Source organism: Anarhichas minor, unplaced genomic scaffold, assembly GCF_050575085.1.
Source record: "Anarhichas minor isolate MPS153535 unplaced genomic scaffold, ASM5057508v1 ptg000007l, whole genome shotgun sequence".
In the NCBI taxonomy this organism is placed as follows: Eukaryota; Metazoa; Chordata; class Actinopteri; order Perciformes; family Anarhichadidae; genus Anarhichas; species Anarhichas minor.
In genome coordinates, this window is record NW_027466453.1 from 6,083,552 (window position 1) to 6,097,641 (window position 14,090).

At 43.7% G+C, this 14,090-nt stretch overlaps 2 protein-coding genes across 2 annotated transcripts; both read right to left on the reverse strand.

The window, feature by feature from the left end:
* Positions 1-208: 208 nt before the first annotated feature.
* Positions 209-9,302, reverse strand: LOC142936374 (bMERB domain-containing protein 1). Its single transcript, XM_076080061.1, has 6 exons — positions 8,923-9,302; positions 5,979-6,099; positions 3,528-3,601; positions 2,076-2,190; positions 1,235-1,305; positions 209-327 (listed from the first exon to the last, which is right to left on the reverse strand). The coding sequence occupies exons 1-6, from the start codon at positions 8,999-9,001 to the stop codon at positions 209-211; spliced, it is 579 nt and encodes a 192-aa protein (XP_075936176.1). The 5' UTR covers positions 9,002-9,302.
* A 1,258-nt stretch (positions 9,303-10,560) lies between these two features.
* mfsd6l (major facilitator superfamily domain containing 6-like) lies at positions 10,561-12,596 on the reverse strand. Its single transcript, XM_076081701.1, has one exon. The coding sequence runs from the start codon at positions 12,594-12,596 to the stop codon at positions 10,722-10,724; it is 1,875 nt and encodes a 624-aa protein (XP_075937816.1). The 3' UTR covers positions 10,561-10,721.
* Positions 12,597-14,090: the final 1,494 nt, after the last annotated feature.

Genomic DNA, 14,090 nt, shown 5'->3' on the forward strand with positions numbered 1-14,090 from the left:
ACATACAAACGCAGTATTTCACAGTAGCAAGTCACATAATATATAATAAGAATAATACGCATCTCTTACATTGTATGCACATGTGGATTAATGCAGATCATCTTTCTTAGCAGGGCAGACATACAATATACACATGAAAGCACTGGGGAGGCTCACATGTGCATCCACACACACACACACACACTCCTCTGTTTTCACCTGGACGGTGTTACATGACGGAGCAGGTGAAGCTGCAGCAGTCTTTCAGAAGTGTAAGTCCAGTTTTAGTGAAAAATGGCGCTGTTGTCTGCTGGGCTTTGGACGGCACTGTTTGATCTTGCAAAGCACCTGATTGAAAAGGAAGACGTGACGGTAAACTCTCATCCTCCACACCTTCACTTAAAGTTATATTCCTTAACTGAAAGGTTTGACATTTTGGGGAATATGCTTCTTTACTTTCTTGCAGAAGGTTAGACGCCACTCTTATATATGTACGCTGGATATGAAGCTATATCGGCAGCAGCTGGTTAGCTTAGCTTAGCACAAAGACAGGAAACAGGGGGAAACAGCTAGCCTGGCTCTAATGTAATCCGACAAACATGGACCAGGAACCACTCCACTGGTTGCTCTGCAGCTGGTCCAATTAGAGAAATAGTCTGGCACATAACCCACTGTATAACATGTGGATTAGTAGGCTTTCAGAGGCGCTGTTAGATGTATTTTGTTACCTTCGGACAGAGCCCGGCTAGAGCCGTTTCCCCTCTCCAGTCTTTATGCTAAGCTATGTTAACTGTAGCTTTAGCATGCAGAATAAGCTAATTTCTCAAAATGCCAAACTTTTCCTTTCACATTTTCATGAAATCAAATTCTCCTTTTTGACACTTATTTATGGTCAGCATTTTTTTCAGCAACAGCGATTGAATGTATTTAACTTCAGCAATGAAATATCTATCTTGTGAACTTATAAAAAAAACGCTCGACTGTTTGCTCGTAGGCGGTTTTAGCTAGCAGAGCGATATAGTATGATGAGTTGTAACTGAGCGATTTGGGGATCAGGGGTTGAAGCGGAGCGGTTCTGCTCTGTGTTTGGATCAGACATCCTTGGTTGGGCCTCACAGCTGGTGCAAGGATTACAACTGAACTACCAGAAAAAAAGGTGTTTGCACCAAATAACTTTATCCGTTTACACACAAGAGTCAAAGATGACTTCTAATTGGAAGCACATGCACATGTCGGCCTCTTTGGTCAGACTCACCTTTTGCAGCCAATGTCTTGGGAAATTTGGACTGTAAGAAGGCGGCCATTTCTCTGTCCTCCTCTTGTTCCCTGTGGAGGAGAATATGTCCCTGTTTTTATTTTACTTGTCAAGTATGCGGTTCTGAGGTTTCTTGTTAATCATGTTAAATGTCACTGGGCTGCATTTGACAGAAACCAAGGCGACAGGCGGGACTGACAAATCCTCAGGAGATGATTTTAATCTACTGTGCATGGCGTGGATTCACAGCTGCATGTGCACACAGCGCTGTCCTCAATCTATTTCCAACATTGAATAATGAAGGGAGATGTCCTCTCACATCCCCGCAATCCTTCTGAGACCAATCAAAATGTCACTCAAAGATATTCTTTCACATCAACGACTGCCTGCTTATCAGTGGTAGCACCACAAACAAATATATATACATATACATATATACATATATAGAGGGAATGCACAGAACACAAAGAGACAAAGCTTTAGAAGAAAAGCTCTTAAAACTCACTGGATCAATAATCTGAGATGGGGCAAATAGTATATAATGTATATATGTATAATGTCAGTTTGTTTTTGCACAAAGTATTAAGTGTGGTATTAAACTAAAGTTGTTTCAGAAAAGCTTCAGACTGATAAGCATGCTGAAAGCTAATTGTAAAGTTTAATTTTTACAAAGTTAAATCACCAGAATCTAAAGATCCAGACCTTTTGGACTTGCACACTTTTCCCTAAATGAAATCTCCCCTGAAACCCATTGTGTTGCAAACAGACAGCACTGTAATGTCTGCTGGGCATGAGAGGAACACCACCGAGTCTTTTCACTCGATTGATTTGATAACCTCACCTCAGCCTCTCGAACTCCACATCATCCACGAGGAAGTCTCTGGTCTCCACCAGCTTGTTGATCTGCTGCAGCAGCTCTTCCTCCCTCTCCCTGTCCTCCTTGGACTTGTCATTGTCTGTTCAACAGTCACATGACAAGCTTAACGTAAAAAATACAGCAACAAGTGTCAAAATGATAAACTAGAATATAATTGAATAAACTGGAATAGAACAGATTATTATTGCCCACCAGGGTGGAAATGTGTCTTATGCTCACCAAGCGAACGAAACATCAATAAATGAAACTACAATAAATAAAAAGCAGTCACGCAGTAAGTAAACAAGGTCATATAACAGAATAGTACAGTAACACATAGTCACCAAAGTAACTATTGGAGCCATTTTTCACAAGCTACATATCTTTCGAACATTTTGACACTGAAATTGCATTTTCCAGACGGATAAATCAGGAGAAAATAAACTTTGTTCGAGACCTTTCTCTGTCTCAGCGACACACTCTAGTGAGATCTGGCAACTAACGCCCTAGCTAACAAAATGTTGTACTGCTAAATATGTTTGTAAGCTATGTAGATATCTAATGTTAGCAAAAGAAAATATGAATACATTATGCAAATATGACTCAATCTGCTTACAGATCCACACCACATACACAACACTTCCGAACGAGGCGAGGAGACAGGAAGTGTGTCCCATTTCTAAACTTTGGCGGAGCTTATAATGCGTTATTTATGTTATAGAGCATCTTTGGCTGCGTTTAGGCACAGCTCAATGCTAACCTCGGCAAGCTAACATGCTCACAGTGACAATGCTAACATGCTAATGTTTAGCATGCATACAACCTTTACCGTGTGAGCCGCCTTAGTTTAGCGTGTTAGCATTGTAAAGATTGAGTGTTATCGGTTCACAGCAGACCAACATTGCTAGCCCTAGAGCTATGCAGCTAGCATGGCTAAATCTCCTATATCAAAGGCACTTTACAGTATTTGTTAGGTGTATAACCACTTCTGTTCTTATCTCTTTAGCTGCCACAACAAACTTCTTCTAAAGCAGAGCTATTTTATTTTTAATTTCCTCTTTTAGTTTTTCAGTAATATTTCCCATTCTGGTTCAAAAATCTCTTTTCCAAGATGGCACCATAAAAAGTTTCACATAAAAGAACGTATTGTATCATAAATTATATAGTTATACAAATGATTTAATCAAAATTCAAGTGGAAAAGGGGATCATTGTTCTTTGAAGTCTCTATGTGTTTTAGGTGAAGTCATTATTTTTATGTGATTTTTTATTTGATGTGTTGGATTCCCTCCACTCCTCATCACTGAAGGGATTGCTGGTCAGAGAAACATTTTCTATATTTTTTTCAAAGATAATAAAGCAAATAAAAACCATATGCGGCACATCATAAGTGAAATGCGTGCTCATTAAATAAAATGAGACTGCTTTTTTAATATACCTGGAATAGAGACAAGTTTCTGCAGCTCCATCTTCAGTCTTGTGATTTCTTTGCAGAGCTGGATGTCATCCATCCTGAGCAGAAAACAAACAAACCATGAATAGATATTTGCAGGAAAGCAGGTGTGAAAAACAACAAACACAGAATGGATTGTATATAACCGCAGCAACCCAATTTCCTTCCTAACTATACATACAAACATCAGTGTGAAATTGTAGGAGCTTATCAAACAGAAAAACACTGGACTGAGATGACAGCGAGGTCCGTGAGTTCATTAACTGGAACAACACCGCCACACTGCCCTCTGTGAATGAATCACACCTGACATTATCAGATCTCATTTCACCGTCTGACTCTGAAGCAGATTTCAAAACATCAGGAGCCGTTCACGCAAGTGTGTGTGTGTCTCTAAATGTGTGTGCGTGTGTTACAGTGATGGCAAAAAGAGGGAAATGACTGTGAGAGCAATATGTACTCTGAGCTGTTGGTTTAATAAAACAGGCTTCACTTTGGTGTACTTCAGCAGGATATATCAGGATGACTCATATGCTGCCAGGAGTGTTATTTTTTCAAAATGTATTTGCATTGGAGTTTTCTTGTTTATGTCACAGTCAGACTAAATGATTTCAGTAGTAAAACGAGAGCAGGACGGTCAAATAGAAGCTGCGTTACAAATCACATACTTTCTCTTTTTACTTTCCTAGTACATACTGCAGCTTCTCCGAACAAAGTATATACTGTTGAATGCAGTACGCATTTAATTGGGACATACTTCCTCTGCATGCAATGCCTGTGATCTATGTATGTAATAAAATGTATGTTTTTATCTGTCTATTTTTCTTATCTTCTGCGGTTGCCCCCGTGGCATGTTAGTTTGAATGCATGTATTTTGCTGTTTCTTATTGACAATTTGTGAAATTGTACATGTGCAATTTGTGAAATAAAAAAAACATACTATATCTGCGTTCCAAATAGCATACCTTTTTGTTTTTACTTTACAACACCTGACCTTACAAAGTCGGTTACCCGGTTTGCCGTCTACTGTCGCTGATTCCATGTTAATTCAGCACAAGAGTCAACAGCCATGCTAGCAGCTATGTGACACTGCTAACACGTCGATGTTTGGCAGGTATAATGTAATGTAGTGTGTAGGTAGGTTAGCATTTGCTAATTAGTAGTCACATCAGTCTGGACCCACAGACCAAGACTGCCATCTGTAGAGCCATGCAGCTAGTGACGCTGAAGATATTAATCCTTCTAAGACAGTGGAACACATACATGTAAAATGTAATGTACTAACAGGAATAGTTTCACATTTAGAATGATTTGCTTTCTTGCAGGGAGTTATATGAGAAGATTGATACCACTCTTATGTCTGTACGGTAGATATAAGGCTTTAGCAGGTTAGCTTAGCTTAGCATAAAGACTGGAAACAGGGGGAAACTGTTAACCTGGCTCTATTCAAAGGTAACACAATCTACCTACCAGCCTCTCTGAATGTTATATCTCATTTGATTAATGTGTACAAACAGGCTAGCTGTTTCTAGTCTTTGTGCTAAGCTAAGCTAACCGGCTGCTAGCTCTAGCTTCCTCCTTAGCGTACGGACATGAGAGTGGTATTGATCTTCTCATCTAACTCTCAGCAGGAAAACCAAAAAATGATTTTTATAGCTATTATAGTTGAGCTTCATTTTCTGCCTGTGCTGCAGTTGATATAACACATATCAACACATGCAGGGAAACAATCTATAATTGGGAGCTGGATCGTGCATCACTTTTCACCCTCTGGATGCGGATGGAAGTGAGAACATGATCATGAACTGCCAACACTTATCGGATTAGTCATTTTGAAGGCATAAAAACAAAACCCCCCCCGAGCAAAAGTTATCCTCCGTTTCTCCGATTCATCATATGGTCACATTACGCAGTGCTGGTCGCTGTTCTCAGTCCCTACTCCACCACCTCCATCCTCGTGTGTCAAAATAATGAGGACGGTCTCGACAGAAAAAGCGTGTAAAAATGAAAGGAAAGGATGAGAGGGAAGGGAGCAAAGGGTATCTTTTTAGATCAGAAAAAAACCTGATCGTGTGTGTGTGTGTGTGTGCTGGTAGTCTGCTAAGACCTCAAATAGCACTGCTGTTTTCTTCACACACTTTGCCATCATGCACATGACTGCTCCCAGTGTTTGTCACCGACAGTCACTGTGCATCATCTTATATTCCTGAGAGACTGCTGACAGTATCTTGGAGTATTCAGATCCCTGTACAGCAGAGAGCTTTACTCTATGTGTCGGTGTAGTGGAACATCACATGATAAAGGAGAAGCACGTATTATCATCTTGGGTCAAATGTCATTGCTGTGTGTCAGTATCCAATCCCTTTTTTTTTTTTTTTACTCTCATATATGGTTTTATTCAGACTAAAATTGTGCAATTGAAGAAGCAGGTCTTACATGTATCTGAGCTCCGATTCCCTCCGGACCAGGATATCTCTTATCCGCTCAATTTTGCACAGCTCTCCTTCAATGTCCTCGGTCGTAATTGTGGAGTCAGCCATCGAAATGACATCCTCTGCTGGAAGACAGGCAAGAGCAAAACACCATTATTTGGTTCTGATCATGGCATTGGGAGTTTGTACAGACTTGTGTGTGTGTGTGTGTGTGACTGGCTGCCGTCATCAAACAAGTGACACAAGCACCATAAAGAAGCACATTCTGTAAACTGAAAGCCACAAATTGATTGTGAAATTGACTTGAAATTGAGGCTGGCAATTCCTTCCACTGGCATTACTCACTGGAACACTTAAAGGAACTGAGCCATCATTAAGGACATTAGTTACAGCTGTGTTTTTGCTGCAATGACAAGTTAAATGTTGCATGTGAAAAGGGTGGGTTTGTTTCTCAGTTCCACAAGCAGCGTCCACACAGACTCAAACCGAACCGACAGAGATCATCATTTTCAGAGAAAAAGCACAGTAGTAGGCCACACACTGAATTATTGAACATGGTTTTACAATTTGAAACAATAGCTCAACATCATTGGGATATACGCTTATTTGCTTTCACGCTGAGAGTTAGAGAAGATTAATGCAGCTAGCAGCCGGCTAGCTTAGCTTAGCATAAACATTGGAAACAAGATGAAAAAGCTAGTCTGACTCTGTCTAAAGTGTCTGACAAAATAACACATTTTACTTTGTTTGTTTACCTTTGGAGGGAGCCAGGTTAGCTGTTTTCAGTCTTTGTGCTAAGCTAAGCTAGCCAGCTACTTCATATTTTATTTTCTTCTCTCTTTTTCCATATTGTTCAAAAAAAACTTCCCCCCCTTTTTCAGACACTCCGCGCAGAACAAAATAAATGTATTTTAATATTTAGCGTACAGACATGATGGTGGTATCGATGCTCTCGTCTGTCCCTCTGCAAGAAAGCAAATGATCCTATCGCCCAAAGCTATTGCTTTAAATCTTTTTCACCATATAAAGTTTGGCTCTGTGAGCACCATACTTTGAAAGTTCTGAGTAATTCTGAGAAAGGTGGTGATTAAAAATAAATTGAATCCAATAGTGTAACTGTCCATCTTTCCGTTGCGCCTCAAGTGTGAAATTGCTAAATTGGAGTAATTTATTGCATTCATTATGTCCAATAAACCACATGTGTCGGTTGTCAAGGTTCCCGAGAGACTCTGGAAACTCACGGAGGAAATCTTAAAGTAAACAGAGTCAAACACCAAAAGCCCATTATTGAGACAGTAAACCCTACAATGATCCTAGTTCAGCTTTAAACATTTAAAGTGCCCTGGCTCAAATTCACCATCCTGCTGTGATCTGATCACAGCTCTGTGGATACTCCCCCCCCCCCCCCCCCACCACCCACCACCCAGTAATTCTTCAAGCATCACTGAATAGCTGCACTGCTTCCCCCTGCAGCCTCCTACTCCTCACCGAGAGCAATGAGTCATCCAGCAGAGCTCGGATCGGCTTTTAATTACCTGACCTTGTGAAGACATAACAATCACACACACACACGCGCACACACACACACACACACACACACACACACACACACACACACGATAACGCTCAACCTCTCCAAACCAACTTTATTCACCTCACGCATGCACGCACATACATGAGTTGCCGGCATGTGTTCCTTTTTTGCCCCAAACCCTCTGACAGGCTCTGGGAATTTAGTCAATAATAGAAAGCAATAAAATAAAATGAATGCGCGCCTGTGCGTCTTCTGTTGCACACAGGAATAACAGAGAACCGAGGACTGAGCCCCGAGGAACACAAATAAAATCTCATCATGCAGCTATAAGGTGTCTCCATTTTCAGGGATGGATTTCTAAATTGGCCAACCAGGTACAGGGGCCCGAAGTGTCAGGGGCCCCACTGGCCTTCACCTACAAAATGTCACTAAGAGACACGAACCAACCAGGAAGAGACTCAAAATGACCACAAAAAAACACAAAACTACTACAAAAAGACACAAAACAACACATAAAGAGGCAAAACCACCACACAGTCTGTCTTTTCTCACAATCCTCACAATCACCCATTAACTGTAATTCCCTGACATTTTACTAGGAATTTTCCTGGAATAAAAATATGAAATTTGTTCATAATTATAAGGAATATAAGTACAAGGAAAAACAAAAAGGTAAATACATTTGTTATTAATTACTGGATCGTTATTCTTCATAATGTTGAATTTCCTGCTGCGATGACGTGACTGTCAAGCTCTAGAAATTAATTTAAATTAAAGATAAAACGAGATCAAATTAACTGATTTGTTGATTGTCAGAAAAATAATCTGTCACTATATTGAGAATCAATTAATCGTTTAATTAATCAAATATCTTGTTCCAGCTTCCAAATAGGATAACAACAAGTTTATTTATATTTAATGTGACTAAACTGAATATCTGTTTCTATTTTGGACTATTGGACAAAACAAGCTATTTGACTGTGAGGAAATTGTGACATATATTCCACTATTTTATCATTATCCATCAACTACATTTGGGAATTACAGACCAGGTTACTTTTTTTCCTTCTATATCTTTAAATTTGACTAAAGATAAAAACAAGTGGAAGAGTTTTTTGGCAGTGTGGAAGAAGGCTCTTAGAGAACAAGCATCAGACCATTAGGTCGCCATTGAGGGTTAATTAAAAAGATTAAGCAGAAGAATCTTCCCCTTCACAACTAACGGGTTTACAGGTCTACTGGGTCTAACCCTGCTGACGGACACCTTCACCGCTCAGTGAACTGAGAGGATCTGCAGGGACCTGAAGCTTCTCCCGGATGAAAGTTGTGATGTGGACACAGACCCCCTTCTTTCTCCGATTACTTCCCACTGCAACACGATCCACGCGCGCATCCAAAGCTGCTCAAAACTCACTTGATTTCTCCGCCGCTCCTTCCACCTGCGTCTTCTCCAAAGAGCCGTACTGCTTGGAGGATCTTCTCTCTTTTTCCATATTGTTAAAAAAAAAAGAAGCTTTCCCCCCTTTTTCAGAAAAAAAAAAATCAAATAAATGTATGTGCAGCCAGAAAATGTCTATAGAAGGTATCGACTAAGTCCATGCAGCAGTGCTGTAACGTATAACGGGAGGAGAGCTCCTGCACAGAGGTGGATGTGAGCGCGGAAGGAGCTGAGGCAGCGGATGTCCGCCGCAGGGCGCCACCTGCTGGGCAGACCCGCACCAGAACTACCGACTAAAGAGAAGGAGAATTACATTTGAACAGTGGAGGGAGAAGTATTCAGATAATTTACTGAAGTAAAAAAAAAACAGCACTCTGTGAAGTGTGTAAGTATTATGAGCACAATGTACATGTTGCCTGTTGGTGTTTATATATTAAACACGAGGATTAAAAATGACCATTAATGTGCATGTTGCACTGCTGGAGATGTTTTCAGCTTGGAGACGATGCTTTTTCCAGCTGATCCAAGAAGCTTTTTGAATAGTTTATATAACTTAAGAAGTAGAGTTTTCCCAACACATACAGGGGACACTTTATGTAAATTGATGGTTATTCACTGGATGGGAAGAGTATAATAAAATTGTAATCTTAAAAGTAACTTAAAGGCGTCAGACAAATGTAGTGGAGTAAAAAGTACAATGTTTGCCTCCGAGATGCATGTGGAGCAGGAGTGGTGAATTAAGTGGTGAATTGTACTTAAGTTCAGTGTTTGAGATATTCCACCACTGCATTTGACGACTACTCGTAAGTGAATTTGTTTCCCCAGCAGGGTAAACGTATATGGAATCAAATCAGGGACCCAACAGGTTTTAATAAACAGACATCTGCCATTATAACGGTCTGCTGCTCTCTAACCGCTCTACAACCACACTGTCCACAGGAGAATGGAGCTGCCTTTCACCAGGACGACATTTTCATCTCGCCTGATTGAGTTCAGCTGCTTAACGACATACCGGGGATGAGTATCTATTTATTTCAAGTGCTGGAGAAGAGCTAATGCTGGAGTCACAGATGCTACTCTTCACTAACAGGTTGAAGACTTTCAAATACAACAGAGACATACAGAAGCTCTCTGGAGGAAAGAAAATGACACATTTAATTCACATTTTGCATTTTTTTTTTTTTTACTTGAGACAACGCGTCAGAAAAATAAGCTCACTTTGGAAATGCAGATTAAACGAACACGTCACAGCTTCATGACACCAGAATCTCACGACACAGTTTTAATGTGCTGAGCTCCCTGCGGTTAAACAACGCCAACCCTTGGTTAATAGTGTCATCAGTTCACACAGAGTCCAAAACCCCCCCCACCACCACAGTGGAGGACAACGGTGACCTTAGCTGTAGATAAACAGACTGTGTGGGTGTGGTGGAACAGGAGGCCATCCTAGTCCAGCCTCACCTTGTGCACACCTCTGGTGTTTACACTCAACAGAAAGAGGCTCAGTGTTTCTGTTGAGTCCTTCTTCTGCCCGCCCTTCATCCTGCTTCTTTGTTTGCTTTAGAATAAACTAAATCGGTCGTGGTAACGTTCATTTGTGAAGGCTCAGGTGGCACAGAGATGAATCCTCGAGTCCATCAGAACAGCTGATGAATCTTATGAGCACTGATGAGAGTTAAATATATCATGAATATATTATTTCCACACTGATAGAAATTATTCTATGTAAATGCATTCTATGTAGGCTACTGCACTCTCTGAAGCGTCCTTTACTCTCACACTGCAGAGGTTAATGGTTTATTCTTCCGTCCATAGTTGTTGTTGCTGCTGCGGCTTCTGTCGTCGTCCATCGCTCTTTCCAGCCAGTCTCTCTCCTGGTCAGACTCGGAGTCGCTGGCTTCGCTCGCATCCGCCGCCAAAAGCCGAGAGTAGTTGATCCTGCGCTGGCGGGGGGCACTCCACTGGAGCAGAGGCAGGCACGCGCACCACGCCATCAGGCCCACCGCCGCTCCTCTGAACAGCCACGTGAGCCCGAACCTCTGGGCCACGAAGCCTCCGGCGAAGCTCCCCAGCCCGTTTCCCAGCTGCAGAGAGAGTGCAACGTAGACCCTCCTCACGCTCCTCTCGGCCCCCGGCGGGGCCACATCCTCGCACTGGACCCTCACGGCCCACCAGAGGGCCCCGCCGCTGAAGCAGCTCAACACCTGGGCGGGCGCCGCGGCCCACGGCCCCCAGAGGAAGGAGTAATAGAAGCACTGCAAGCCGAGACTCGCGGCCGCAACGACGAGCACCTGTCCCGAGCTGGGGAGTTTGGAAAACCGGCCGGCCAGCAGAGGGAAGGCGGCCTGCGAGACCTGGGCGACGGCTAGAGACATCCCCATGTGCAGCTCGTTGCTCCCGTGGTCCTGCATCTGCCACAGGAGGAAGTTGTCCACGGCGGACCCCGCCACCCCGGCAAGCAGGGCGGTGATGGCGCAGAGCAGTGCGCGGGGGGAGCCGCGCACCAGCCGCACGGCCTTGAGGAGCCCGTTGGCCCGGTCTCGCTTTTTGTTCAGGTAGAGGGGGAGGTACGCAGCCACAGGGAGGGCCGCGGCTGCCAGGGCGGCGTAGCAGTAGAAGTGCACCGCGCTCCTGGAGACCCCGCCAGCTACGAGGCAGCTCAGCCTGCTGACCAGCAAGCCCGCTCCCCCGACCCCACACGCCGCCCCGAGCAGACCCCACACCCCGGTGCTGCCGTAGCGGTCTGAGGCATCGGCGGAGTCCAGATACTCATACAGGCCGTCGTCTGCGGTCCACTCCAGAGGGGCTGACGCGCACTCCCACACCAACACGATGATGAGTGTCAGGAAGAAGACCCAGTGTTGAGGGTCCATCGCCTTCAGGCTGCCCAGAAAGTCAAAACGCCTCTCCTTTTCCTCTTCCCCCGTCTTTTCCTCCGTCTTCCTTTCTCCAAGCTGCTCTTCTGACCCCGAGCTGAACTTTGACCTCTTACTCCTCACTGGAGCTGCCGAAGAGGTGGTGGGGTGCTGCATAAAGGAGCCGCCGACCTCCGGTTCTCCAGCACTGTCGTTGACCACCACTGATGCATTCAATGCTGGCAGCTGAGGATGGGAATGATTATGATGAGAATGATTATGATGATGAAGTGCGGTTTTAGTATCGGAAAGTGTCTTCGCAGTTGAAGTGACCCCGGACTGGGAGACGGGAGCCGTGTTGGTGTGAGTTCTAGCTGAGGGTGCGGAGGGTACGGAGGGTGCAACGCTGCTCCCGAGCAGGTCTCCACCCAGACTTTGGGTCGGACCGCCACGCAGATCAGACACGTTACAGCTGCCGGCCTGCGGGCGCACGTCCGTCGGCAGGACGAGCAGCAGGACCAGAGCCGCCGCTGCCGAGCACACGAGAGAGCCGTTTATCACCACGCGCCTCTTGTCGTAGTGCTTGGAGAGCAGGTTCGCCACGGGGCTCCACACCAGCGACACGAGGTGCTTGGTGCCCATGATGACGCCCGTCATCGCGGGGGACAGACCCAGCTGTCGGAAGTACAGGGTGAGGAAGGGGAGCAGGCAGGCTCTGGCGCACGAGCACAGGAAGTTGAAGGCGCCGGCCAGAGCGAGGGCCCGCCGGATGTCGATCTGCTTGGTCCTCTTCATGGTCGGAGGCTCGCGGTCTCACTTGGAGGGTTTCACATGGAGCACCTGGTGGGTTTAAACTGGGAGACGGAGAGACAGAATACAGGAAACACAGCACATCAGAGTAATCAATACTTGGCCTTAAATGCAATTTGTTTTCTATCAATAACTAATGTTCTTTCTAGGGCTACAATTATTGTCCTCATCAATAAACCTGTTAATTATTTTTCATTGAATCGATCCGTCTATGAAATGACTTCCCAGAGTCCTACAGGCGACGCCTTCAGATGTCAAAACCAAGAACATGTTTAATTCACAACGCTGTGTGACACAGAGATGCAGCACATCTTCATATTTCATAAAAGGTTTGGCACTTTTTCACTATTTTTGCTTGAGAATTGAACGGATTGTCAGAGTAGCTGCAGTTACACGATGCACTTTGGAGCTATCTGCAAGTGAAAGCATGCAAGAGCCAATGAACAAAGACTGAGGATACAGATATTCCCAAAACCCAAACCACAGTCATCCTAGTTCAGTCTATTGTTTTTTTTTCAAAACAAATGATAAGTTATTGCATAGATTAATAATTACATTTCATTTTATTATAGACACAATACAGTACTAATTAAAATACATATATAATATAATAAATGCATTAAGGTGTATGTTTCCCAAAAGTCCAATGAATATTCTTAACTTTAAAATGCGGAAACATGCAGAGGAAACAAGGAACAAGGCGGCGCATACGTTCTTAACACCTGCTACAAAATGCAACTGTTCCCTGCAGGGTATGACGATGTGGAGTCCACGTCACGTCAACTTTGTAGGATAAGACAAATAAAACAAACTAATTTACCTTTTGAACTCTGCCCCTTTGTTGGTTTCTCCAAAACTTTTCTACCGGTCACCTCCCACCTCAAACTCCGGCATTAGATCCACGTTTTGGTCTCTTTTGTGTTTTGAGCAGCGGACACCTGTTACCGTCTGGACGGTGAGCGCACTCAACTGTGTGCGAGTTTACACCTGGAGAGCCAGTCGCGCGACCACAGCGCCCCCTAACGGTGCGGATGCCTCTGTGCACCAGAGAGAGAGAGAGAGAGAGAGAGAGAGAGAGAGAGAGAGAGAGAGAGAGAGAGAGAGCGCGCGCGCACTGGAACACAATCTAAAAATTTACAGGTGGTGCATTTCCAGGTGTGAGAGAAAAGAGCACGTTGATGTCAACAACTTTCCCATGTGCAAATAAAAGCCACTTATTCAGGAGACACGTTCAGTCGATAGATAGCATATTCACCACGTTTTGAAATTCAGCACACATCATGAACTCACGTCACACTCACGTTTTCATCCTTATATGCGTTTCCTCGTTTCAAACAGAGAACTTGTAACAGCAAATGTGTGATTTTAATGAACTCAGCAAATTCATTCCCCTAATTACTACAGGCTGTGTAATAAAATAAAGGTAACACATAATAATACAGCTTCCAAACACAGGCTTCAACAATGCAATGCATGCAT

What these genes read in the sequence shown, in the direction of transcription:
- mfsd6l (XM_076081701.1), bottom strand. Translation starts at nt 12,596, where the DNA reads ATGAAGAGGACCAAGCAGATCGACATCCGGCGGGCCCTCGCTCTGGCC.
- LOC142936374 (XM_076080061.1), bottom strand. Translation starts at nt 9,001, where the DNA reads ATGGAAAAAGAGAGAAGATCCTCCAAGCAGTACGGCTCTTTGGAGAAG. An exon ending in GAAACTTGTCTCTATTCCAG is followed by an intron (nt 2,191 to 3,527) that starts GTATATTAAAAA and finishes ACTGTTGAACAG; the next exon opens with ACAATGACAAGTCCAAGGAG. An exon ending in CAAGACATTGGCTGCAAAAG is followed by an intron (nt 328 to 1,234) that starts GTGAGTCTGACC and finishes CTTTTCAATCAG; the next exon opens with GTGCTTTGCAAGATCAAACA.